Raw genomic sequence first — 27,582 nt, 5'->3', positions numbered from 1 at the left:
CGAAGCCTTACATTGGCTCAGTGGTAGAGCGTTGATCTGCGGACTGAAAGATCCCAGGTTCGATTCCGGTCAAGGGCATGTATATTGGTCGCGGGCACATCCCCAGTAGGGGGTGCGCAAGAAGCAGCTGGTCGATGTTTCTCTCTCATTGACGTTTCTAGCTTTCTATGTCTCTCCCTTCCTCTCTGTAAAAAATCAATAAAATATATTTAAAAAAAAGAAAGAAAGAGAATGTAAGTATGGCCTGAGTTTTTCTGGAACTGATTACCCTTTAAGTCAGGGGTGGGGAACGTCTGGCCCAGGGGCCATACAAGGCCTGCAAAATGCAAAATCATTTGGTCTGGCCCTGCCAAGGCATTAAGGGTGAGTTAATTAAATGTTTGATCAAATATAGCAGGCTAATTTTTAAGTTGATAATTTTGCATGGCTTGTAAATGATGTTATAAATATCCAAACGTCCCATGCCTCCTTTAAGTGAACGTCCTTGCCTTCACTCCTCACCTTCTCCTTCTGGCTATTGGCCTTTTGTTTATTAGAACCATCCCAGAATGTACACGTGGTAATCTCCATAGCCTGTGAGTATGTGACATTACATGGCAAAAAGAAATGAAGGCAGCAGATTGCATTAAATATACTACTAATCAGTGTACCTTGGAATAAGGAGATCCTGCTGGTAATCTGGGTTAGCCCATGTGATCTTCAAGTGCAGATGAGAAGAGCAGGGTGAAGTGGCATGAGGAGAACTTGATCTATCTTTGCTAGCTTTGAAGATTGAGAAAGGGGTCCCCCCAAGCCAGGTTATGCAGGACACTTCCAATAACTGAAAAGGCAAAGAAACCTGTATCCTGGAGTCTCCAGAAAGGAAGACTCTGCTGACACACTTTTGACATTTAAGAAAGGAAAAGTATCAGCTTTTCGACCTATAGAACTATTAGATAACTAATTTGTGTTGATTTAAGGCTTAAAATTTAAGCCACTAAATGTGTGGTAATTTGTTATGGCTGAAAAAAACAAAACAAAAAAAAACTAACACATTTACTGATGTTCAAGAGAAAAAGATGAAGATGAATCTCAAGGCACTCCATCTAGGAAAAGATTTAGTGTTGGTGGACGTTGCAGTTCTTGCTGTCAGGGAGATAGAAGGCCATTGCATTTCCCATTAATACAGAAGATCTGTAGGTGCCTGCTGCCAGTGTACTGAACTGAAATAGAATGCTTCAAAACAAGGTATCTTTGCTTCAGTCTGCTTCCAGTCAGCCTGTGTGGCTATCATTAGAGTGATCTTTTGGTAGAACAGAATTAATTGCGTTCTCTCTCTTTTTTTAAATATATTTTATTGATTTTTTACAGAGAGGAAGGGAGAGAGAGAGTTAGAAACATCAATGAGAGAGAATCATCGATCAGCTGCCTCTTGCACACCCCCTACTGGGGATATGCCCGCAACCAATGTACATGCCCTTGACCGGAATCGAACCCGGGACCCTTCAGTCCCCAAGCCGATGCTCTATCCATTGAGCCAAACCGGTTTCGGCAATTGCCTTGTCTTTTAAGTCCATTTTGTGATTTCCAGAAACTATAGATAAAAGCCCAAGCATGTAGCATGGCAGTCAAGGCCTCCAAAACAGGAGTTCCTGCTACTGCTCCATGTCACACTCCTCCCTTTTCTTTGCACCTATGCTCAGCCAAGGTAGCGTTCTCACCTTCTGTGATCCTAGTATATAGCATTTTGCACTCTTTCTCCTTGGTACAAGTCATTTCCTTCACCACCAGGGAGTGTCCTGCCAGATCACCATACCTGTAGCAAAGCCCTGTGAAGTTTTCCAAGACTCAACTCAAGCATTACTTCCCTGGAAAATTATCAAAAACATAGTTTGCTCTGTCCTTTATACCATATTGTGAGTTTCATACTTTATGATAGTAAATTTATTTCTATTTCATTTCCTTATACCAAATTGCAAACTTCTTGAGGGCAATAACAGGTCTCATATAACATCTCTGTGGAATTTAGTATCTCACACAACTTGTGAGTCCTCAATAAATAAATATAAAAATGAGTGGATGGTTAGGTCACCTAACTTGGCTATCTAGGAAATGTTTTATATTTTAAATAAAATTCTTACACCAACTTACTTTGCTTGATACTACTCCTCTTTCTATCACTTAACACTTGCATATTTGTGATTTTGTAGAAAATGAAAACATTGAAATAATCTGTTTTGTGTATGGTTCTATTTGGAAAAGTTATTATGTTAGTCTATTTGTTTTTATCCTTAACACATTGAGAATACTCTGTAATTTAATGGAATAGGATGGCAAAAACCAAATTTTTATATGCAGCGAGTCTCTATTCTTTTAAGTACACAATTGCACAGTGTAAGATGACTCCTCGTTCATTCAGTGGACTTGGAGCTTATTCATGAGAATTTCAGTGAAACTACCAGCTGCCCCTATCCCTCATTGTGAGTTAAAGTAGCTCAGTTGGTAGAGCATCGGACTCTTCATCCCAGGGTTTTGGGCTTGAGCCCTATGTTGGGTGCCATTAATGTTGGTTCTGCAAGGGTTCAGGAAGCCCCAGTTCAGGATGCCATTAATTCTAGGGTTCTTAGCATTAAGAAGGGCTCAGCAATCTGGAGGAAGACTGCATGCAACTGAAGAAAGAATCCAAAGATGAAAGATAATTTTGAAGGGCATTTGGGTTCAGAGGAGCCTGACTGAAGAAATCAGGTTCTCCTTGTCTTAAGACCCTTTGCTTTTTATTAACACAAATTGTCCTAAGGCAAGGTGAAGATACATACTTCAAAGGTTGGGGTTTCATACAGGAGCATTGTCAGATTGGGGAATAGCCTACGGCTGTTCAGGTAGGAGCAATCACATGTAGATTAAGATGTCCTGAGCTGTCTGGAAGCAAACAATCATCCTTTTCAGGTTTGGGGAAATGCCTTTAGCCATTCCAGCAGGCAAAAACATATGTGACCCAGCCCTTGTCGAGTCCCCAAGTCCCATAAACCTTCTGATGAAACTTCCAATGATGACGTTGTGGAACTGGCTCAGGCATAAAGTCTACTTTGGAAGCCTTTAGCCCTCTATCTCTTGCTGGAGCGTTATTATGCATAGTTGAAAGTAAATTTATCTGAACACAGTCTATCATAGTCCTCTACACAGTTGGCATGTTAACTTCATGCTATTACCATAGCTAGTCATGGTTTGTTTGAGGCCAGTTGAGTATTTTTCTATATGAATAACTCTGTTTCCCTGAATAACCATCAGCAACAATTGTTTTGTTCTTGCCTTGCAGGTACTACAGTGCAACCATCCTGCAGATGTCTGGTGTTGAAGATGACAGACTCGCAATATGGCTGGCTTCTGTTACAGCCTTCACAAATTTCATTTTCACACTTGTAGGAGTCTGGCTTGTTGAGAAAGTGGGTCGCAGAAAGCTTACCTTCGGAAGTTTAGCAGGTGGGTGCCTGGATGAGGATTCAGTTATTACATTTCCTCTAACGACAACAAGTTAACCTTCCAAAGTATAATACCAGTAGCATTTTGGATACTGTTTCTAGCCAAACAATAGAGCTCTTCTAGACAAAACGTTTTTGTTTGTTTTTTTAAAGAGAACTTAGAGAATATATATCTAGAAAATAGAATGTGCATAATAACCAGAACTGTAAGAACAATTTAAATCTACTGAACGGACCATTTTGCTGTATTTTTTAGTTCTGCTCAAAGGTACAAAAGTGACAAAAATAATCATTTTTTTGTTCTTCCTTGGTTGAAAAACTTGGTATTCATGAACTCACTTTTTAACAAAGGATTTTTTTCTCTCTAAATTTTGGAATAATACAAAAGTACATTTGGAGCATGTCACTTCTAAGCTCTTTCAACAGTAAATTCTGGTTCGTTAAGTTTGTTTTTGGTGATAACTAAGTAGAACAAAACCTTTCTCACTTTCAAGTATCCTTTGTCTTTAAATTCTGCTCATTTCATTTATTGTTTCTCTGTAAAGCTGACAGATGTGACCCGTCTTTGCCATGGACTTCACATGGTTGCATATAGAATATTTTCCATGTATACAGGTGTATTCCTACTTGTCTATTACCTATCATCAACTGGTTCCTTTATACATTTACCTAGAGTAAGAAGACATTTTCTCATTCAAATGTAAATTTCCGGGCCAGCATTAATTAAATTTTGTTGTAACCAAATACGTATATCTCAAGCATTAATCTAATAGAACTGTTTCAGGCCTTTTTCCAGAATTGATGAGAAAATACATTCCTAGTTTCTCACTCAGAACACATACTCTTTCCTACCTTCAACCCAGAAAGAGGCATGGAGTGCACCACCCTCTGTGCTTGTCTACTACTACGAGTCCAATAACGCAGGTTGAACTATACTATCAGCTGAGGAGAAGGAGAGGGAAACACTGATTGAAAGACAAAGGAATCACAATAGCCATGATACACATGGAATGGAGGGGAAGTGAAGAAAGGTGAGGAACAAGTGAAGGTTTAAAAAACCATCTTTTGCTATAAAAGCATAAGCAACCATTAGACTGAACAACTGGAACAACCAGTCAACCAGTCACTATGATGCGCACTGACCACCAGGGGGCAGACTCTCAACACAGGAGCTGCCCCCTGGTGGTCAGTGTGCTACCAGAGCCTACCTCCCTTAGCCCCTCACCCCAGCTGGCTGGCCAACTTCCTGGGGTCCCTCCCCATGACCAGCCAGCCCCTGGATAGACCTTGATATTGCCAAGAAAACCCACCTGTACATGAATTTGTGCACCGGGCCTTTAGTACATTTATAAAACTGCTGAAGAAGCCAGAAGTGTTTGCCTAGGAAAAAGGTCTAAAGCAGTGGTTCTCAACCTTTCTAATGCCACGACCCTATAATATAGTTCCTCATATTGTGACCCCCAACCATAAAATTATTTTCATTGCTACTTCATAACTGTAATATTGCTACTGTTAATGAATCATAATGTAAATATTTGTGTTTTCCGATGGTCTTAAGCAACCCTGCTGCTGGTTCTCAAACTGTGGGTTGAGAAAGCTGCTATAGAGCCTAAGACCATCAGAAAACACCGATATTTACATTATAATTCATTAACAGTAGCAAAATTACAGTTATGAAGTCGCAACGAAAATACTTTTATCGATGGGGGTCACCACAACATGAGGAACTGTATTAAAAGTTACGGCATTAGAGAGGTTAAGAACCATTGCTCTAAAGGGAAAGCTAATAGAAAATCTTATTCTAGCAGATGGTCTAGGGGACATAGATTTGTACTTAATTATAAGAAAAATATGTCTAATACTCAGAGCTATCCAGCAATGAATTCGGCTGCTTCCGTAGGATGGTAAACTTAAAATAAAATAAAAAAGAAAGAAAAAGAAAAAGTATAGTGCCGTCAGGTGGTGATGTTGTGCTAAAAATACATTTCTGCTGTTGGTTGGAAATTGGATTTGCCAACCCCCGAGGCTCAGGTCAACTCTAAGAAGAGATAACAACCGCTTTAAAAGTTTTAAAATAGATACCCTTCCGTTTCCACCGGGTCTCCATATGTTGCTCCCTTAAGAGGTCTTTTTTTTTTTTTTAAATATATTTTATTGATTTTTTACAGAGAGGAAGGGAGATGGATAGAGAGCTAGAAACGTCGATGACAGAGAAACACCGACCAGCTGCATCCTGCACACCCCCTACTGGGGATATGCCCGCAACCAATGTACATGCCCTTGACCGGAATCGAACCTGGGACCTTTCAGTCTGCAGACCGACTCTCTACTGCTGAGCCAAACCGGTTTTGGCCTTTTTTTTAAATAGAATTTCCGGTTTTCTTAAACTTGGGAATTGGCTTTTGATATCTGAGAAAACTGCTGATTTCAAGATCCGTAGAAAACGGTCTGTTCCTTCACTTGTACTCCAGGGAGACACTTTCTCTTCAGTTCTGCAGGGTGTGCAGGTGCTGTGGAGCCAGACTGTTTTGGTTCGAATGGGCTGACTTTGAGCAAGTTTCCATCTTCTCATTTGTAAACAGGGGTTAACCGTAGTCCCTGCTTCCCAGGAATATAATGAGGATTGAACCACCTGTACGCGCACAGCATGTGAAGCGCTGTCTGACAGGGAGGAACGTGCCCAGAGCAGTGTGGCTATCACAGCATTTTATTACTGCCCACCAGGGAGTCTTCATTGTCTTAACTATAATGTGATGTCAGTTGGCAACATCAGAATGCAGGGGCTTTCCTGACCTCTTCCGGCTGGCGTCATGTTTCATCTCTCAGTATAAGTTCTCTGCCCCAAGGAAGTTCATGCTGTCCAGAGGAAGCAATGAGACAGTTATATGGCCATAGCCTGTTTGGCTCAGTGGATATAGAGCACCAGGCCAGGAACTGAAGGGTCCCAGGTTCGATTCCTGTGAAGGGCACTTACCTCAGTTGCAGGCTGGATGGAGCCCACAGGAAGCAACCAATTGATGTGTGTCTCTCTCTCTCATTCATGTTTCTCTTTGTCTCTCTGCAGCCTTTCCACTCTCTCTAAAAATCAATGGGAAAATATCTCTCTAAAATATCAATGGGCAAGGATTAACTCCCCTCCCCCAAAAGACAGCTATTTGTTGGGGAGTCCAAGAAATTTCACATGAGCCACCTATAAGCACCTTTCTTTCCTGCCATGTTCTCTTTTCAACCAGCACCACCAATATCCCAGCTCAATCTGTGACCAAACCAAACAGTAGTGCCTCCTTCTTATGACAGGTCTTCCATGACATGGATACCTGATTTCCATGTGATGTGGCCAATTAAAGTGATAATATAGCTGTGGAGAGAGGTCAATGGGGAGAGAGGTCAATGGGGAGAGGGGGAGGAGACAAGTGTGATACTTTAAAAATAAAATAATGATGTAGAAATTGCAGTGGTTTAGGGGGAGAGGGCCTACGTTTTTGACACAGGTCTCTTTACCTGCACATATAGATGAAATAGTGCTGTTTTTTCACTTCTGGTTTTTAATTGTGATTAAATAGGCCCCACTAGAGCATAATGACCAATGGAGTTTACACTCTTCAGAAGAAAAGGCACTGCTAAACAGCCACTAGTATACAAAATCTTCTCGGTGTCTGCCAGGGATTTGTCCAGGACCCCCTTAGAGGCTGAAATCCATAGATGCTAAGTCATTATGCGAAATGGGGTAGTACTTGGGTCTGACCTATGTACATCCTGCCATATATTTAAATCATCTCTATATTATTTACAATACCTGGTACAGTGTGAACACTACACAAGCAGTCGCTATACCCTATTGTTTAGGGCAGTGGTCGGCAAACTCATTAGTCAACAGAGCCAAATATCAACAGTACAACGACTGAAATTTCTTTTGAGAGCCAAATTTTTTAAACTTCTCCTAAAGCACATGTGTCAAACACAAGGCCCGCGGGCCAAATCCGTCCTGCCAGGCCTTGCAATGTGGCCTGCACCGCGCTGTCATCACTGCACTCCGCTGCGTTTCCATCACAATGACAGTTTATGATTGTTCAGTAAACCATTCGGCCCACGATTTAGGCTGGATTTTAGATTTTGGCCCCTTCTCTGATTGAGTTCGACACCCCTATTAAAGTCACTACTTCAAAATAGACTTGCCCAGGCCATGGTATTTTGTGGAAGAGCCACACTCAAGGGGCCAAAGATCCGCATGTGGCTCGAGAGCCGCAGTTTGCTCCTTTGTGTTTTATAACTTTTCATTATATTGGGTTAAAAATAGTACGATAGCTTATTTCTAAATAATTTTTGAATAGCTATTCACTCTGTAAAAATAACTGCAAATACACTATTTAGCAAAGAAACCGTTTATGCAAAGAAATATAAAACACACAGTCCAAGTCCATGAATAATTTTAAATGTAGGGCATTCTGGGGTGTTCTGAATTTCACTATTTTCAAGGCTTGCTCAGAGAACTGGTCTTTCTTGTAAATGTTACAAACTTAATGGAAACCTCTTGGTTCTTTTAATAGAAGGTTTATATCTATGTAACTTGATTGCTTATAAATAGGAAAGCTAGAAGCACTGTGCTGTTTCCCCCCCAGATATTTTGGTAGTGGAATATTTCTGAAAGTATCACTCACAGGTGGTCTCACCAGAATTATCCCTGGTACTGCTTTTGAAAAGGGGGTTCTTGTGCTCTGGCCCAGATCTCCAAAATTAGAATCTCTGAAGGTGGGTCTGGAGCATGTGCACTTGAGCAGGCTCACCAGGTGATACTGATGCTCACAAAGTGTGCTGTATTAGAGTGGTGGGAAGGGGCATGATTTTTTAAGTGTTCCTAAGCTGAGCCCTGTACCAGATAGTTACTGTTACTTGTTGCCTCGGGTATTTTTGAGAATGCTATTTATCCAACACACTTCACTACCTGTGGGAGCATGGTTAGGTACAATAGATAATAATAACTTAGAGGGATCAGGAGGGTTAATAGACTTGATCATAACTTGCTGTGCAATGAGCTATACTATGACAATAAATATTCTTCTTTAAACCTTCATAGTTGATATCAGGAAACCTATTTCATTACGTAGATCACTAAAAGCCTGGTCTTTCCTTTCCTGTATCAGAAGGTCATACAACTTTTTTTTTTCATACTCCCTGGCTGACTTTCTGCCCTTAGGTGACCTGACAGTGGATCAGTCTTATTCTAAATCTAATTTGCTATATCTAAGTTAGTCATCATACATAGAGAGTATTTTTTTTTTTTATCAAACAGCAACTTTTGCTAATAATTTGTTTGAGGTAACTGTGTTTTGTTATTTTTAAAAAATCTAATAGTTATCAAGAAAAATGAAACTAGAGCATGGCCCTTTTTGTTTATTCTCATGATGGATGGAATAGTGGGCAGACATTGGAAAACTTTCTTATTTACCATCAGATGTCTCTCAAAAATGAGCCTTTTAAATGATATACATAATCACCATTCCCAGATCTTAAAATAAAAAACAAATATTCCACTTCCAAATATCAGTAGCAGAGAGAAATGAATACATGTGTTATAATATCATTTCTGGCATCTTAAAGTCTTCAAAGAATGCTATTTTTCTTTAATAAGAAATGCTATTTCAAGAGCTCTTAAAATATTCAGTTTATTACTTTTTAGCCTACTGATTTGGGTCTTATGATCAAATGCCATTAGAACAATTTTCTCCGCAGTGCAAGGAACACTGTGAAAATTTTGTTGCCTTTCATGGTTCCTGACATGTCGGGCACTCAATAATGTTGGTTACACTAATGGATTTTGAGATTCTCAGCAATGAAAGCTGTGGGGTGTTTTGTTTTTTTTGTTTTCATTTGTTTTGTTTGGGGGTTTTGTTGTTTTGTGTGTGTGTGTGTGTATGCGTGTGTGTTTAAATCACCACCAATCTACTCCTTAGATACATGTCTCACAATGGATGTGCTAATGGAGTTTTTCTGATAATTTGTTCTTAGGACAGTTTTTTTAATACAGTGGAGAGAGATCAAGGTACTTCTCAGAACTATGTTTTGTCAAACTCAGTCTTTTTTGGAAGATGTTGTCAGCTATTCTCTAATGCAAACTTTTTTTTTTTTTTTAGGTACCACCGTAGCACTCATTATTCTTGCTTTGGGATTTCTGCTATCGGCCCAGGTTTCCCCACGCATCACTTTTAAACCAATAGCTCCGTCAGGTCAGAATGCTACTTGCACAAGATACAGGTGAGACTCTGTGATGATTCCCTTTCCTAAGCTAACTCTGAAAACTTGTTTGATTGCTTGTGCTTTTGTAAAGTTTGAGAGATAAGTAGAAACATGCTTATGGGGAAGGTAGGAAGTGGAAAAGTTGGTAGGAAGGGACCACCAGGAAAAGGGACAGTCCAGTACATGTAAATATCTGAAGGTGAAAGTGTTTGAGGAAAAGTGAGTTGTTAGACACAATTTTGGTGATATTTTGTGGGGAGAGTAAAAGTAGGGATTGATATAGAATCTAAGCAGGAATACTGGGAAACTATTTTGGGTCATATGTGACTCAGTGACATCTACATTTTAATCAGTAATTAAACTTTACCATGATGTACATGTGTGTTATAATTGATTACCGTCTGGATATTCTAACCGTCTTCACTGCATTCCACAGGCATCCCCTCATTCATTTAAGCAGAAAGGAAAGTTTTCTCTCACTCCTGAGGTTCTTCCTGAGGATTAGAAGGTGAAGAGAGTGAAATGTGTACTAGTGGCCAACGACATGTTTAAGAGCTCATTAAGTCTATTGATGTACACACTATGTGATGGTCAGATAGACTGAAGAATGCAAAAATGAAAGAATTAAGGACTGAATGATTGAAAAAGTCAGTTAATATATTTAGCATCAGAGTTTCAAAGTTTTTTTGTTTGTTTGTTTTTGTTTGTTTGTTTTAGTGGTTGAAAAGGCTAGCAACCCCTTTGAAACAATGGCTAGAACAAGAAAGGCCAAGCTGCAAAAAACATTTCACCCTGGTCGGGAAGCCTGGTTGGTTGGACCATTGTGCCATATACCAAAAGCTTGTGGCTTTGAATTCGTTCAGGGCACATAGCTAGGTTGTGGGTTCAGTCCTGGTTGGGGCACATGCAGGAAGCAACTCTCTCTCTCTTTCTCTTTTCCTCTCCCTCTTTCTCTAAAATCAATAAAAAATCCTTCAGATGAGGGATATATATATATATATATATATATATATATATATCCTGAGCCTCAACTAGATGGACATAAGTCTCAAATCAATGGGTAAATTATTGTACTAATAAATTTATTAATAATGAATAAATGGTTTATTAATGTTTATTCATCCAGAAGGTATTAAAAAAAGTTTTATGAGTTTCTGATACAGAAAAGAAACAACTACATTTTTAATGATTTATAAAGTTTAAATAAAAATATGTATTTTTATAGGATAGCTCATTACACAGCAATTTATGATTATCAATCTATTAACCCTCCTGATCCTTCTAAGTTATTATCACCTACTAATATGTCATTGTACAACTGGAATGAAGTGAGAAATGTTCTAGTCTTATTTTATCCTGATAAAAAAAAGGTGAGAAGCTATTTTTAAAAACAGGACCAATTTTTAGATGCCCTTTAGAAGTCAGCAGATATAAAAAACAATGATTTCTGGTGTGCCTTTTTTCAGAGTAACATACTAGTCTTGGTGGAAATTTGACAGTAGATGTTTATAGTCTGAGTGACTTTATAAAATATGTCTGCAGTCTCTGCACTGATTATATTGTTAAATCATGTTGAGTCATGTTTGTGGGATCGTAAAATGAGAAATAGTTGTGTTATAAAAGTAGGTGGTATGCTTTCTTCCTGGAATGATCCATACATGAAAATTGAGCAAATAAAACATTTAAAAGGAAGAGTGTGCTTAATATCTATCTTAAGAACACTTTTTCTCTGTTTTGGAAGGTAATATAGTTCTGCCTAATAAAAGTGAAACCCCTGTGCTTATTGACTCAGCACTTCACTGGTGAAAATCTATAGATTGTTGTGATGAGTAGTGTAATTCATTCTGTCTAGATTAGACTTTAGAAGCTTAAATGCATCAGAAACAATGGTTCTTCTTTGTTTTAATTTAATTAATACACTTGCTATAGCAGGCACTGTTGTAATTTATGGCCAAAAGTTTTGTAGTTTGGGATTCACTCAAGTCTTTGAACCCAAGAAATTGACTATCATATCTAATAAAAGAATAATATGCAAATTAATAATCACTCCGCTACACCCACCAGCCAATCAGAGCAAGTATGCAAATTAATCCCAAACAAGATGGCTGCCACCACAGAGAGCAGGAGGGAGGCTTGAGTTTCCTCGGAATGGAGGAAGCTAAGCTTTCCGCACACCCTGGTGGGTCCAGGCCTCCACTCAAGGGTACAAAGTTTCAATTATAGAAGACAAATAAATTCCAACAGAAATGGAGGCAGCCACTGAGCAGGAAGAGCAGGAGGCTAGGATTGCCCCAGACAATGGAGGAAGCCAAGCTTCTGCAGCCCTGGCTGGCTTAGGCCTCCATTTCAGGCTACAAAGTTTCAATTATAGAAGATACATAAATTCCAACATAAATGGTTACTGCCACTGAGCAAGCAGGAGGCTTGGCTCTGCTCCAGGCTACAAAGTTTCAATTGTAGAAGGCAAATAAATTCCAGATACAGTACCAGGACCTCCACTTGGGCCACCGGGGGATGTTGCTGGCCTGCAAACCACCAAAGGCCCCTCTCCCAGGTCATCCCATGCCCCAAGGGAACCCCCACCCTGATCTGGGACACCCTTCAGGTTAAACCAGCTGGCCCCCACATGTGCACCAGGCCTCTGTCCTATCTAATAAAAGAGTAATATGCAGATTGACCATCACTCCAACACACAATAGCTGCCCCCATGTGGTCAAAGATTCTTCCTCCATGTGGAAACAAGATGGCCACCACAAGATGGCCAGCAGGGAAAGGCAGTTAGGGGTGACCAGGCCTGCAGAGGAGGGAAGTTGGGGGCAAACAGTTTGGCTGAGGAGCAGTTAGACATCAATCAGGCTAGCATGGGAGTGGTTAGGGGGTGATCAGGCTGGCAGACAGAAGCAGTTAGGGGCAATCAGGAAGGCAGGCAGGTGAGCAGTTGGGAGCCCACAGTCCTGGATTGTGAGTGGGATCTGGCCTAAACGAGAGTTGTATATTCCTCGAGGGGTCCCATATAGGAGAGGGTGCAGGCTGGGCTGAGGGACCCACAAACACCCCTGTGCATGAATTTCGTGCACTGGGCCTCTAGTCCTAAATACTTTCCCTAGAGAATTTCTACTTTTTAGAATGTTTTAATTTTCTACTTGATGATATTTTATTCCAAGGTCTGGTTAGAGTTTTGTGAACTGAAATATTCAAGAGTATCATTCAGATCTGCTTTTTAGCAGATAAAATGCCCAGAGACAAACATGGATGCAAGTGCTATAGAATAGAAACTGTGCAGCCACTTGAATAAAAATTGTCCCTGGGTACCAACTGTCAGTAGGAGAAATAACTCCAGTACCAGTATGGGTATCACCTGAGCCATGCATCAGGATAATACACACATATACTTCTAATATGGCTTTCATCCACGTTCTCAAATTGCTGTTGTACTCTCCCTTTCTTATTCAGTTAAACATATTTTCTAATGAGAGGATTCAAGCCTTTCATAACACTTCTCTCAATTTTTTTTTTTTTTACATTTTTGCAAGTGTGATGTCAGTATATGCAAATCACTACCACAGAAAGTAGACACACATTTCCTAAAGAATACAATTATAGAATTTCAATGTACCCTTGCCTTAGGGTTTTCATCGCATCTTCTTCATTCATTGATTCAAGTGCGGATTGGTGCAATTAAAATAATTTACTGAGCACTTACTCATAGGATTATAGTAAGGATACATTATTATATCAAAAGCACCTAAAACAGTGTTTGGGTATATAGTAAGCACTCAATAAATATTATAGTCATTGCTGTTTTTGACAAAGACTATAGAGATTGGGATGATGGGTAATCTTTCAGAGAAATTATCCTAGGGATGGGATGTTTAAAATGAACTCTGAAACAGGGAGAGGAACGTGCCAGACAGAAGAAAAATAGGTGCAAAGACAGTAGGAACTTGCCATGTGCAAGGAACTGAAAGGAAGCAAATATGGTTTGAAAAGAATAAGAAAAGGCTGGTAGAAGCTCAGAGATCACCTGAGATTCTGATTTTCATGAAGCAGGGAGTGACATGATCAGAGGTCGATTCCAAACCTTTTCTCTGATCCTGGGTTGAGGTGCACAGAAGTCACAATTGGATGGAGAGAGAGGGATGTGCAGAAACCCTACTAGCCCCTATTTTTGTTCCAGTATTTGACATGCTGGTGATAATATATTTGTTTCCAGTAATTCTTCCCAACTTACCATGACTATAGTATTATATATGAATTAAAACTTTCCATTTTGTCAAATTTTGTTTTCTGCTTAGTGATTTCATTTAAAATTTACCTATTTTGATTTATTTTTGACCTGATGATACAGGCTAATATGCCTTGAGGTTAATATTAATAAGTATCTGTTGAATAATTCCCACAGAACTATTACTGGTGAAGAGAAATATACATAAATTGGTTTAAAGGGAAAAGTAGTGGAAACAAAAGCCCACATAACTTTATCATGTACCCTTATCTCCAAATAATTGTACATGTCTTTTGCTGGCAGTTAAACAGCCAGAGCTGAGTTTGACACCTGGATAGAAGGATAGTGGGAGATTCTTGCAGGAAGTTGGCCACTTATGTTATAGGGCCAACACATTGGGTTCTTCATGACCTTTTTATCTCGATGGCTAGACTTCTAGCCAAGGACCTGCAAAGTCTCAATGGCAGCATCCCGTATTCAGATCTTGTGTTTTCTACCCATGCTATCGCAGCTGAATAAAGCTAACCCTGATTTCCAGGGGAGTCATTTATAGAAAGAGTGGTGCCTCACTCAAAAGTGTAAGTACTTCATCATCAACTCCTGCCTTGGGAGCTTGTCCTGATTAGAAAGGACTCTCTTCACCTTACCTTTCATTCTTTCAAGAAAGACGTTACAAGTTTTGGAACACAGACCAAGAAACTAGTCATGGAGGTAGTATACTGCAATCGTTATTCTCTTTTGGTGTCACTCACACTGGTTCTGCCTTCCACCTATGAGAGATTTCTTATTTTCCAAAAAGTGTGTCTATCTGGACCCCCACAGAAGGAGCTGAGTAGACGCAGAGCAGTTGCCTATAACTCAGTGTGTTTCTTTGTGCACAAACGAGGCAACTGCTTCCAATGGGGAAGATAGTCTGACCCTTTTATTAACCCTATGAGAAAACGATTGGCAGTGTAGTAGTCAGACATGGGTTTATTATCTTCCTTGAGGCACATTCAGTGAGCAAGTTTCTTTTTTCTAAAAAGCATCCATAAAAAAGACAATAATTTCTTGACACAGATTTTTCACAGGAAATGTATAGCATCTTCTATTTATTGCTCTGCGGAAAGTACATGTGAATTTTCATCTTGTTTGGGAGCCATTGATTCTGGTCATAGTTTGTGTCATGATGTGAATAGGGTTTGAGGGAAATAGGATCAGAATATCTCAAAACCATTCCAGAGACTGATTCCTTTTTATTTCTCCCCCATGGGGTAAGTTATTTCTCACAGAAACACTAACCCATGTGATTGAATGATCAAAACACTATTAGTTAGCCCTGGCCAGTGTGGCTCAGTTGGTTGATTCTGCCCATGCACTGAAAGTTGCCAGTTTGATTCCAGGTCAGGGCACATTCCTAGGCAGCGGGTTGGATCCCTGGTGCATATGGGATGCAACAACCGATTGATATTTCTCTCTCATCTCTCTCTCTCTCTTCCTCTTCCCTCTGCCTTCCCCCCCTCCCCCGCCACTTTCTTTCTTTTTCTTTCCCTTCCTCTCTCTCTAAAATCAATTAAAAACAAGCAAATATTATTATTTAGCCCTGGCCAACATCGATGTTTCTCTCTCCCTGTCTAAATCTATCCTCAGGTGAAGACTTAGAATACACATATATTGGATATCCCTAATGAAAGTCCTTTTCAATAAAAATTTTTAAAAAGAAAAAAAAGCACTATTATTTACTGAACTACTTATTTTATACAAACTTTGTGTTTTAATAACTATCTTATGCATCTTATCTTAGCCAAAGCCACACATCCATCTTGTAGTGCTTTCTAAATCATGCCCCCTTGTAATTGAAAACAGATTCTCTAACATCTTCCCCATATTCTATTGTTCCGAGATGACAGGAGATTAAAGATATATAAACCATTGTTCCCATCCTCAGGGAAAATTCAGTTTATGGAAGAGAAAGGTGTTTTACACAATTGCCTATAATCTGTATTTTAACCCAAGGGTAAATAAAGAATATTATTCTTTTTTTATTTTATTTTATTTTATTCTTGACACAGTAAAATAGATGACTATCATATCTGGAAGGTAAACTTTAAAAATGTATTTTAAACTGTGAAAGAACTTAATGTGCAGTAATGATAATGCCTCAAAGCTTAGCATGTCTTAGATATTCCATATTATTAAAGAGCTGATATCACAAATCTGTTCTTTATTCCCCTGCTTTTCGCTTGATACATGTAGTGTAACTAGCTTTTTTTCCATGTACTTTTTTTTTTCTTTTTAACTAGGGAAAAGGTAATGCTTTTTAAAAAAAGATCTTTATCATTGAGGGTTTTAAAGATGTTCCCTTTTCCCCACCCCAGGCCTTTACCACCCTGTCAGTGCCCATAGGTAATGAATATATGCATATAATTTCTTTGGTTAATCTCTTCCTATTGCCCCTCCTCCCTTCCCTCTGAGATTTATCAGTTTGTTTCATGTTTCCATGCCTCTGATTCTATTTTATTCATCAGTTTATTTTGTCCATTAGATTTCTTGTTCATCTATTTTGATTTTTAGATTCAATTGTTGATAGATATGTATTTATTGTCATTTTATTGTTCATATGTTTATCCTTTTTTTTTCTTCTTTCTCCTCTTAAAGAATATCCTAGTTTGGTAATGATGAACTCCTTTAGCTTTTTCTTATCTGTAAAACTCTTTGTCTGACCTTCAACTCTAAATGATAGCTTTGCTGTGTAGCATACTCTTGGTTGTAGGACCTTGCTATTCATCACTTTGAATATTTCTTACCACTCCCTTCTGGCCTGCATAGTTTCTTTTGGGAAATCAGCTGATGGTTGTATGGATACTCCCTTGTAAGTAACTTTACTGCTTTTCTCTTGACCCTTTTAAATAATCTCTTTGTCTGATAATCTCTTTGGTTTTACCCTTTAACATTTTAATTATGATGTGTCTTGGCCAGGGCCTCTTTGAGTTCCCCTTGATTGGGACTCTCTGCACTTCCTGGACTTGTAAGTCTTTTCCTTTCACCAGGTAAGGGAAGTTTTTCTGTCATTATTTCTTCAAATAGGTTTTCAATATCTTGCTCTCTCTCTTCTTCTTCTGGCACCCCCATAATGTGAGTGTTGGTACACTTGAGATTATCCCAGAGGCTCCTTACACTATCTTCATATTTTTGGATTATTTTTGCTCTTCTGATTGGGTGGGTTTTTTTTCTTTGTCATATTTCAATTAGTTAATTTGATTATCAAAATCCTTCACCCTACTGTTGAATCCCTGTAAATTATTCTTTATTTCACTTAGTGTATACTTAATTTCTTACTGGTCCTTTTTCATGTCTCTTGAAGCACTCTTCAAGATTCTTGAGCAACCTTTTAACCATTATTTTGAACTCTGTATCCAGTAGTTTGCTTGCTTCCATTTCTTTTATTTGTGGCATGTTTCTTTTCTCGTAATTTGGCTGCTTCCCTGGTTGTTTCTATGTGTTAGGTAGAGCTGCTGTGTCTCCTGGAATTGGTAGAGTGCCCTTGTATAGTAAGGCTCAGTTGCTCAGCCTTCCCAGTCACCTGAGTTAGGCATCCAAAGTATGCTCCTTTTTGGGCTGTGTGTAGAGGCGTATTGTAGTTGAGCCTTGATTGCTATCGGTACCACTGAGAGGAATTGACCTCTAAGCCAATTGGCTGTGAGGACCAGCTCTGACTAAAGTGGGAGAGTGCTGCGCAGGGGATACCCCTGTGGAGCAGGACTTGCTTCAGTAGTGCATTGGGAATCACTAAGTCTGCCTCTTGAGTGTGTTACTTGTAATATGTAGAATTATAACCTGGTATGGTCTGAAGCTATCCATGGGGTGCCCTGGTTTCGGGGCCACCCAGCAGGAGCTACAGAGGAATATGCAGATGGCTGCTATTTGCTATAGGTATTGGGCTTGGAAGTACCCAATTTTTGTGGAAACTTATTACTCCTTGGGAATTAACATTGATGTCTATGTCAGTTCTGGTAATTTTATCCTAGAACATATTTTTTAATGATATAATTATCAACATCATAAAATCATTGCCAGTAGCCCAGTTAAGAGTTAATTTCTGAAAGCTCTTTCTAATCCTTCCTTTTCTTTGATATTGGCTTTTATATTACAAATGCATACTGATTAGTCTTATCAACTCAAGAATAAAAATTGTTTCATAGGAAGAACTTATAAGCATTTTCTAATTCACCCATTTTGAAATCAAAGGACATATTTTTTATTTAATTGGGGTTAGTATTTAACATTTAACTTTGGCTTGTTTTTTTCATTTTTATCACTTTATGATTGTTATATGACTATGTCAATAAATATCTTTACAAAAGTTCAGTGTAAAATAATAAACACTTGAAATTTAAGAAAGCAATTCACCCCAAAACAATTAATGTAGACCTATGTAATCAAATTTGGCAGGAATATGTATCATCCTCATTCATATATGCTATACAGTTGTGTACAGTCCTGTGCGTAAACAAAGACAGATGAATGTATAAATTTATGGCCATTAGCATGAACTAACATTGACACAGATACAAATTCTTTGTTATATTTGTTTTCATCTGTGTGTGTGTGTGTGTGTGTGTGTGTGTGTGTGTGTACGTGTGTGTGTGTGTGTTTTGGCTTGCCATATGTTATAAGAATAAACTTCAGAACTCTCAACATGCTAAATTAATATTCTTTCTCTTCGTATTTGGAATTCCAACATGTGTGCCAAACTAGTATTCCACTCTATGTCTCTTATGTGAATTGACTGGTCAGTGCAGTTGCAGAATTACAAAAGGAGTTAGACCACTGTGTGTGTGTGTGTGTGTGTGTGTGTGTATTCTGTTTCTTTTTTCATTTAATACCTAGATTGTTGACAAGTATACCAGTTCAATAGAGGAACTCATTGTTTTAAAGAGCCATTCATCTAATTATGTTTTAAAGTAATAACTCCTTTTTAGTTCTTGTAACTACCCATTGCCAAATCCATTGACTCCTGGGATGTTATGGAAAGTTTCCCAAAGCTGGGCAGCAAGGAGCTGGTTGGAGTTAGACCAGAGCAGGGGGAGACAGCATTCCAGACAGATAGGGTAGCATGTGTATAGACACAAGACGAAGCTTAATATTTCCTAGTCACTGCAGGTATATGATATTCTCTGGTTTCAGATACTCAGCTTCACAGAATCCATATTTTTCTTATATTAAACTGTGTGCCTTCTATGCCTAATTTTTTTTGCAGATGACTTGAGGAGTGGTCATTTCTAACTCTGTCATGAAGGCACAGGCAGTAAGAAGGCTATGGAGACGGAGTGTTCTCACACATGTGTGGGATGGGTCTCTAGCTCTGAGGGTCTGAAAAAGTCTCCTGTCCCTTTCTCTTTCTCCCTTTCCCGGGCAGAGGGGGATTGCTTACCATCCCAGTGGTCATCCATTCCCAGAGCCTGACCTCCACTAGACAGATGGACATGTGGCCAGCCTCACTGAGTGTGTGCAGAGAGAGGCCCCGCCCCGCCCCGTGGTGGCCTGTGCTGTGGTGGCTGGGAGGACAGAGGCTCCATCTCCAGCTCACACACACACCTCTCACCCCCATGTCCTTCCACAGCTCTGCTCCAGGCGTCCGTTCCGCAGGGCTTTCCTGCCGCTTCCTTCCCTGTGGCAGAGGGGCCGATGCTCCGGAAAGAAGACCCTGGGTCGATGCCCGTGGTCCCAGGGGAGGCTCCTGTGGTAGCTCCTCTTTGGGCAGACGCCTCTCCCACTCCCACATGTTGAATGTGGGGAAAATTTTGAGAAAACAGATACTGCCTACAATTCCATTCAGGAAACATGGGATGAGCTCTATATAGAGGTAGGAGATGGCAAGAAATAAACCTAAGGACATGTGGGCAATTTAATGATAAGAAGTCATGTGTACCAGTAATAAGGATTTTGAACTCCTTATTAACAGGGAAGCTGTTAAGAAGACTGTCCTCATCAGATTTGTACTTTACAAAAATGACCGTGGCAGCAGAGTGGAGAAAGTAGAAGAGCAAACCTTTAAGAGTCTTAAATTGAGGCCTAAGGTGGGGGGGATGGGATGCCTCAGGTCTTGGTGACTAGAATGACTTATCACTGCCCGGGTTTTATGGCTTGTCTTTCCAAACAGAAATTTGTATCTGAAAGCAGGCATCATGTTTCCTCTCTTTCTTCATTTCCTCTCTGCTTACCTAGCAACTAACATCATGTCTTATGTAAGGTTTCCTAATTTAGCCACGTACTGAGGCCTGATGTGCGTGTGACTGTATGTTTTGCTCTGTACCTGCAGTGATTATATAAACTCATTTGGAAATTCAGTAAGAGAGTTTTCTGTCAATCTGAGGCCATGCCTGAGCTAATGGAAGGTTCTCATACAAGTCCCTGGAGGTACCCTGTAAACCACTCTCAGGCCTGCTGATAATAATCCATTTCCATCTGATGAAATCCTTGCATTCAGCTTTCAGCACATGTCTATTTAGTTCTGATAAAACTCCATTTGAATTAAATTATCAAGGAAGATACGGAAAGACACAAGAATCTAGAGATCTTAAACTGCAGAACTAAAGTAAAATTATGCATACTATACCAAAAACAGAAGGATAATGCCCCTCTGAGAAAATATCTCTTTAAAAAAACATCAGAACCTCGAAGTCCAAGCAGGAGAAAATAAAAAAGAAGGACAAAGGCCATGCAATTCTGAAAGTAATTGAAACTCTACAAGATCTTCGAAGCTTAAAGTATTAAAAGAGAAAAGCAACAAATTGAACATATTATCAGGAAAGGCTAAGGAATTTACAGATAAATGAAACTCAAATAAGCATGCATCTGTGAGACTCCAAGGAAGACAAACTCAGTAATTATCCTGTCAGAGAGAAATTGGAGCAACAGAAATTGTAACACTAGAGAAAGACGTTTCACTGCTCAGTTACCCAATAAGGAAGAGACACAAAGGAGCAATTTACCTCCTCACTCAGAGATGTACTGAGGTCAGTTAGATACAGGCATGAACACATCAAAAAGCAATTGCAAAACAAAATAACCTGGACGAGCTGGAGCACTCGCCATCATTGTTACTGAGCTCAAGTCTCACAAATGAGAGGCAGTGCCCAGCCACAGGGACACAGCTCTTCAGGTCGCCTTTCATGGTGTCCGTGTAACTTGAAGGAACCAGTGGGTTTGCTAAATGCCCCCTTCCCCACATTGACTGAGGTGCTGTGGAAAATCAGTGTTACCAATATACAACCATAGGTACACAGACACACTGTTAGGAACTCTTTCCTACTTTTCATTTCATTCATTGGACCTACATTCGTGAAGACTAACCATTTACCAGCTCTTGTGCCAGCTGTTAATGAAACAAAGCATGAGAAATAGCCCTTGTCAGAAGTTGGCAATATCTGAAAATAGCTTGTATTTACCTCTTGAACTCACACTCAGGTCTCATATCTTTAGAGAGATATTGGGACTTGAGTAGAAGCTGACATTTTCAGGATAGTTACAAATGAGAAAAAATATTTTTTAAGCATTTGAGAAAAATATTCTTGTATCATGAATTGGTTTTGGCATATACAGCAGACGAACCCAGAATAACTGACTTACACAAGAAAGAAGTTTCATTCTCATCAACACTAATAAAAGAGAAATAGGCAAATAGACTGTACCTCTGTGACACTAGCCAATCAGGAGTGAGTATGAAAATTAACCCAACAAAGATGGCAGGTTAATTTGCATATGCAGGTTCTGAGCAGCTGGGCGAGGCAGGGCACCTGCTATGAGGGGGAGGGTGGGGATCCAAGGAAGCTACAGGAGCAGTACTCTGGCCAAAGCGAAGACAGAAAGCAGCAGCTGGAGCAAACACCTGGGTCCTGGAGCTGGAGGAAAACCAGTGCCAGCAGCCAGGGGAAGGAAGGCCTATTCTTGCACGAATCTTCATGCAATGGGCCTCTAGTATAAAATAAATTCAAAGGTAGGAACTTTGGAGCAGATGGGCTAGATTTAGTATCATCAGGGATCCAGATTCCTGTCTTTCTGCTGTATCTATACCTCATCTATATTACTCTTCACAAGTTCACGAGGATGGCAGCAGGAGTCCACAATCATGTCTGCACCTGGCTAGGAGCATTGCTTCCCAGCTGAATCAGCCTCCCGGAGTCTTCTTGAAATTCCACACGGTACTTCCCATCATAGCCCCATGGCCATATCTAGTTATAATGGAGACTGGGGAATATATTCTTCTATTCAGTGATTGAGAGAGGAATGGGAGACCACAGTGTTCCCAGTTAAAGGTTAGAATTCTCTCAACAAAGAAAGAAGTAAAGAATGGATATAGGGACAGACTACTAGCCTGGTTTGCCCCAACCACAGAGACAGGCAATCTGTTAGGTTTATGGGACGTATGTGAGTGGCTCTGTCTAGCAGCAGAAAGGAGGAGTTAGTTGATCAAATAGAGCCCTATCTCCTTTCATGATTCAGTTCTTTTAAAAGTGATTAGAAGTCTAAGGTGAACTTTCAAGGTGGCAAGGAATATGGCCTTCTTAAATAATTTACCTCCAGCTTTGAAAAGGAGAAAGAATCTTTAAAATCTTTTGTCCTATTTCTTTGGCCTTGTAAACCAGTTAAATAACTGCCCTTAGTCATGTTTATTCATCTGTTCAAATGGAGTACTAGTTATGTCAGCCACCGTTTATTGCATAGTCACCATTGTACCAACCACAGTATGAGAGCTTTATATAGATTTTCTCTTTTATCCCTCAGCACAACTGTGGTAGGTACTGTTATTACCCCCATTTTACCAATCGTGTTGAGGCTTAAAGGAGGTTAAGTCAATTTTAGAGAATGGTGTGGCTTAGTAGGCAGTTGTACTGATCTTTACTTAAGAACCCAGCTCTTGACCACTCTTCATTCTGAAATTTACTAATCAAGCTGTGGGCACTTGTGCTGTCCGGAGAGGGTACACTACCCTTTGGGAAGTGGGCAATAATTATTTACAATGGAAGGCAGTGGGTTTGAAAATACCTATGTTGCTGTGTTTTTAGTTATTCAGAGAAATTGAGATTGTTTTTCTAAGGAATCTTTTTTGTGAATTGAAGTTTATTTGGGACTTGAAGATGATGATGATTATTATTATTATTATTATTTGCTCATTCACTTTTATTTACCTACTAGCAGCCTGATGAATGAAAATTCATGCACTGGAAGTGGGGGTTCCTTCCCCCTCTCACAGTCCAGGAGTCCTCAGGGGTGGGAGGTGACCCGGCGATCAGGGGTAGGTGACGCCCTATCACACCTCTGCCGGCAGCACAAGCCTTGGCCATCCCTGGTTACCTGAGCCTCAGGCAGACCATGGGTGGCTGGGCAGCCACCATCTGAGGTTTGCCTGCACCTCGGGCCAGCCCTGGGCAATGGGCAGCTGCAATCCGAGGCTTGCCTGTGCCTCAGGCCAACCCCTGGGCGACTGGGTGACTGAGGGGACTGGGGGACTCCGGAGGGAGGCATGTGGAGTGGCCAGACCCACCTAGGCTGCACACAGGGCTGAGGGGACTGGGCATTGCCATCTTGTGGCTGTGGGCACCGCCATCTTTGAGGGAGTGGCAGTCAATTAGCATATTCCCTCCTTATTGGCTGTAAGTGCTGCCTTCTTTAAGGGTGTGGCAGTCAATTAGCATATTCCCTCATTGGCTGTGGGTGCCGCCATCTGCAACAGCATGAGGGTCAATTAGCATATTCCCTCCTTATTGGCTGTAAGTGCTGCCTTCTTTGAGGGTGTGACAGTCAATTAGCATATTCCCTCATTGGCTGTGGGTGCCGCCATCTGCAACAGCATGAGGGTCAATTAGCATATTCCCTCTTTATTAGATAGGATATTTACTCAGCTCAGAAAATTTTTTCAGTCATTTTAAGGAACAACATAAAGCAGCTTTGATATAAAAGCACATGTTTAACATACTGTAAAGTCATTCTGAAATATTTAAAAACGATTCACCACTTTGGGTTTTCTTAGAGCCAAATGATCTTAACCACATAACTGTATATCTGATCCAAGTTAAAAAATGCATATATCTGATCCAAGTTAAATTGTGGTTTTTATTTTGCTTTGTTCATTTTGGTATGAGTTGTTTTTAAGGCCTTTGTTACGCAGATTGATGAATGTGGGAAAAGTAATATAAGACCAGAACCAAACATAGATGAGATGCACTTATAAAGAAATACTCTTTACGCAAATTAGATTATAACCGTACACTCAGAGGCGGAAATGAACACCATGAAAGAGGCTCTCTTCTTTGCCTCCTCCTCAAGTTGTGGAGATGAGTTATATATGTGGATCTGACTATTCTCCTTAAAGAGAAAAATCCATGCGCTAATGCTAGTATTATATTTTGACCCTACCCCACCCAGGTATCACTTTACTGATTCCTGTTGGTTTCATCCACCTTGAATTATTTTGAGTGTCGTGAAATCCTGTCAGTGGGGTAGGTTCTAGTTGTCAGAGCACATTACTACATGACATAGAGGCACAGGCATCAGAGGACAGGATGCTGTCCAGGGAGATGACTTCCACGCTATCTCGCTTCATCTTTATCGCACAGCACAGCTTCCAAATCAAGCATCTTTCTGTGGCTCTGGGGGCTGATTGTTTCTCTCACTCTCCAAGCAAAACTACTTTGTCCTTCACATTCACACATTTCATTTCCTATGGAAATGGAAAGCCCTCCAAGTAGCCAAGGAAGAGCTGATAAGCAAAGCTGTTTACACCAAGATGGTTTTTTTCTTTTGATTTTGTTCTCTCTGTGGGAAGCACTTTCACTCTGATAAGCACAGTGCTGAGGGTAAGAGGGTTTGATGAAAAGTATAACAGACTTGGTCATCAAATTCCTTTCTTTGTGCTTAAGGAGATACTTGGTACCACTTACAAAGAGAACAGTTGGTTATCCAAGCAAACGAACGAACAAAAACAGGTCCCCAAAGAGGCAATTTTAAGAAGTATTTACATAGCTAGGTTAAAAAAAAAAAGGCAAAAAACAACAACAAAAAAACTAAGAAGTTCTCACTTTAAAGCAACCTATTTTTTGTGTTGACATAAAATATATTTTAAAGTCAGTGTGACTGTGCATTCACCAAGAACACAGGTACTATCTGTACATTCAAATTTGAATTTGTGATTCTCCGAAGGGAAAAGTTTGATTAACCCAGAATAAAAATTGATTCCCATTCCCAAATTTATAAACTGTAAATCATTTGTAAATACGTACCAGGTGGGTTGCTGTAATATTTCTTTTTGATCTTAAAAGTCATGGATTTAGGTGACTGCATACTAAAATCCAGCACAGTCTTTTCATTCAGTTGTTCTGGGTAGCAGTATTTTTAAAAGCTTATTTTGGTGGAGGCAGAATCCCCATAATTTTTCAAGGAAAGATTAACTACTTAAGAAAATAAGTAAAATTTTCCTTCCTCACTTCCTCGCTTTTATTTTATCCTGTCAAATGACGAATTAATTTCCAAAGTCCATGAAAGACTCAGACCCAGAGCTGTATTCATGCCTCACTTGCCTCTCTTGGTCCACTTGAAGGAGCATTGAAATCCAAGTGCATGACTTAGGATCCAAATGTGTTGACGATAATTTGGTCTTTGTGGATACTGAAAACAAATGGCTTCAGTGACAGATACCTTGCTTTCTAAATGGTGTGTTTATATTTTGTGTGTTAAACATAAAGATTATCTTTTCTAAAATGGATACCCTGAATTGCTTTTAAACTTATACTTCCTAATTCTGAAAAGTTTCAGAACAATGAACACAGTATTTGTGGCCATCATTTCTATGTAGCAAAAGATAATACATGAGCTCCTCACTTTTAAAAAAATTACTGTTAATATTTTAAAAGTTCAGTGCTTTTAAACAAAGCAAGTGTCTCTCAGTGCAGTGCTCAAGTTAAACTTTGTTGTTACTGTGATCCAAACTGTCTACCTACCTGTGTCTTGGCATATCAGAAAGTACTCAATATGTAGAAGTTAGTGTTAGGAGCACTACATAGAAATCGGCAACTCATATCAGGTAATGTGATTAGCTCAATGCATACTGCAGGAGTGTGTGGTATACAGCTTTTTAGGGACACATCGGTATTTATACAAGTACAGTCACAGAGACATAAAATAAGGCTTATATAAAAGTTTTCTCATGGTGATGATGAGCCTCAAAACCATGTCCATGCATTATTTTTATTTGTTATTATTTTTGGTAAAGCTCTGTGACTTACATATAAATTATTGCCCAGTTGGTGTGGCTGAGTGGTTGACCTATGAACCAAGAATTAACAGTTTGATTCCTAGTCAGGGAACATGCCCGGGTTGTGGGCTTGATTCCCAGTAAACGGTGTGCGGGAGGCAGCCATCAATGATTCTCTTTCATCATTGATATTTCTATCTATCTCTTCCTCTCCCTTCCTCTCTGAAATCAATAAAAATATTTTTTAAGAATTATTTCAATAATGAGGCTCGTGGTAAAACTAACCCTCCAAAATCCTCTTCGTATCTACAACTACTAATGGATTTTGCCTATTGGTAAATCTAAAAATTCCAATTCTAATATTTATTTCCTGTCTCTTCATCAATGAATAATGTATACTACCACCAAGGAAGATCAATTACTATTGTTGTTCTTCTTGCATACTAATTGTTTTGTATTCAGGTACCTATGTTTTGATTACTAAAATGTATTATAAATCTGATTTTAATCTCAATTATTAGACTGAAAAGTGTATATATATATAATATGCATTTATATGTGTATATATCTATAATATACATTTACTTGCCTAAATACACATGTCTACATATATCAGCATATGCATGAACATGTCATCCTGTATTTGCAAAGTTTGTTTTTCACAATGTTGATCAAAGGTCCATGTAGTATAATATGAAAATACTTAACCTTGTTGATGATGACAGACTTGGAAGAGAGAGCTCTGTTCTCCCTCTCCTTTAGAGTAACAAACTAAGAACTTATTTTAAAAGGATTAGACAATGAGTTACTAGAAATCAGAGCTTAAAATACAAGTAAATTAAAAAAAAAAAAAAAAAAAAAAGAAAGAAAGAAAGAAAGAAAGAAAAGAAACCTGTTCTGACAAACAGGCTAAATTTGCCCTATCTAATAGGGCCAAAGAGCAAAAGCCTATGCTTGCTTTCAGTGTGCCTGCCTCGCTGCCATGAATTATTTTTTGCCTCTAACTCAGGAATCCATTGTATTTTTAGCCTCAGTTTCTAAGGGGAAGAGATGAGAAATATGACTATGTTCCAGATGGCTTCAGACGGCTGTGTATGGGTTGGATCGGAAAGCCATGAATTCTATGGAACAATTCATAGTTTAAGTCAAGCCTCAATTTTTTGATCTCATTGGACCAAGATGTGGGGAACATTAGAGGAACAATAGAAAGAACTGCCTAACCTGCTGTCTATATAACTGATGTTCATCTCTTTACTTATTCAGCAGGTCTGTATTGAACACATACCTATCAGGAAACATGGAAATCACTGGGGATAAAATATGTATAAGTGATGCATCTAATTGTGCTGGGGTCAGGAAGTTTCACAGTGGAGCTGCTGTCCTATATGAGCCTTGAAGCAAATGTGTAGGGAAACAAAGGTGGGAAGTAATAA

The 27,582-nt window shown here is 39.4% G+C and overlaps 1 protein-coding gene across 1 annotated transcript in view; it reads left to right on the top strand.

Annotated features, from left to right (window-relative positions):
- Nucleotides 1-27,582, top strand: part of SLC2A13 (solute carrier family 2 member 13) — a 266,636-nt gene that overhangs the window by 188,025 nt on the left and 51,029 nt on the right. The window contains exons 5-6 of the mRNA XM_036456553.2: nucleotides 3,296-3,459; nucleotides 9,590-9,710. Of these exons, the coding sequence (XP_036312446.1) occupies nucleotides 3,296-3,459; nucleotides 9,590-9,710 (285 nt within the window). The remainder of the gene's footprint in view (nucleotides 1-3,295; nucleotides 3,460-9,589; nucleotides 9,711-27,582) is intronic.

Source organism: Pipistrellus kuhlii, unplaced genomic scaffold (assembly GCF_014108245.1).
Source record: "Pipistrellus kuhlii isolate mPipKuh1 unplaced genomic scaffold, mPipKuh1.p scaffold_m20_p_3, whole genome shotgun sequence".
In the NCBI taxonomy this organism is placed as follows: Eukaryota; Metazoa; Chordata; class Mammalia; order Chiroptera; family Vespertilionidae; genus Pipistrellus; species Pipistrellus kuhlii.
Note: the sequence above shows the minus strand (reverse complement) of the source record. Positions and strands in the feature narration are given on the sequence as shown.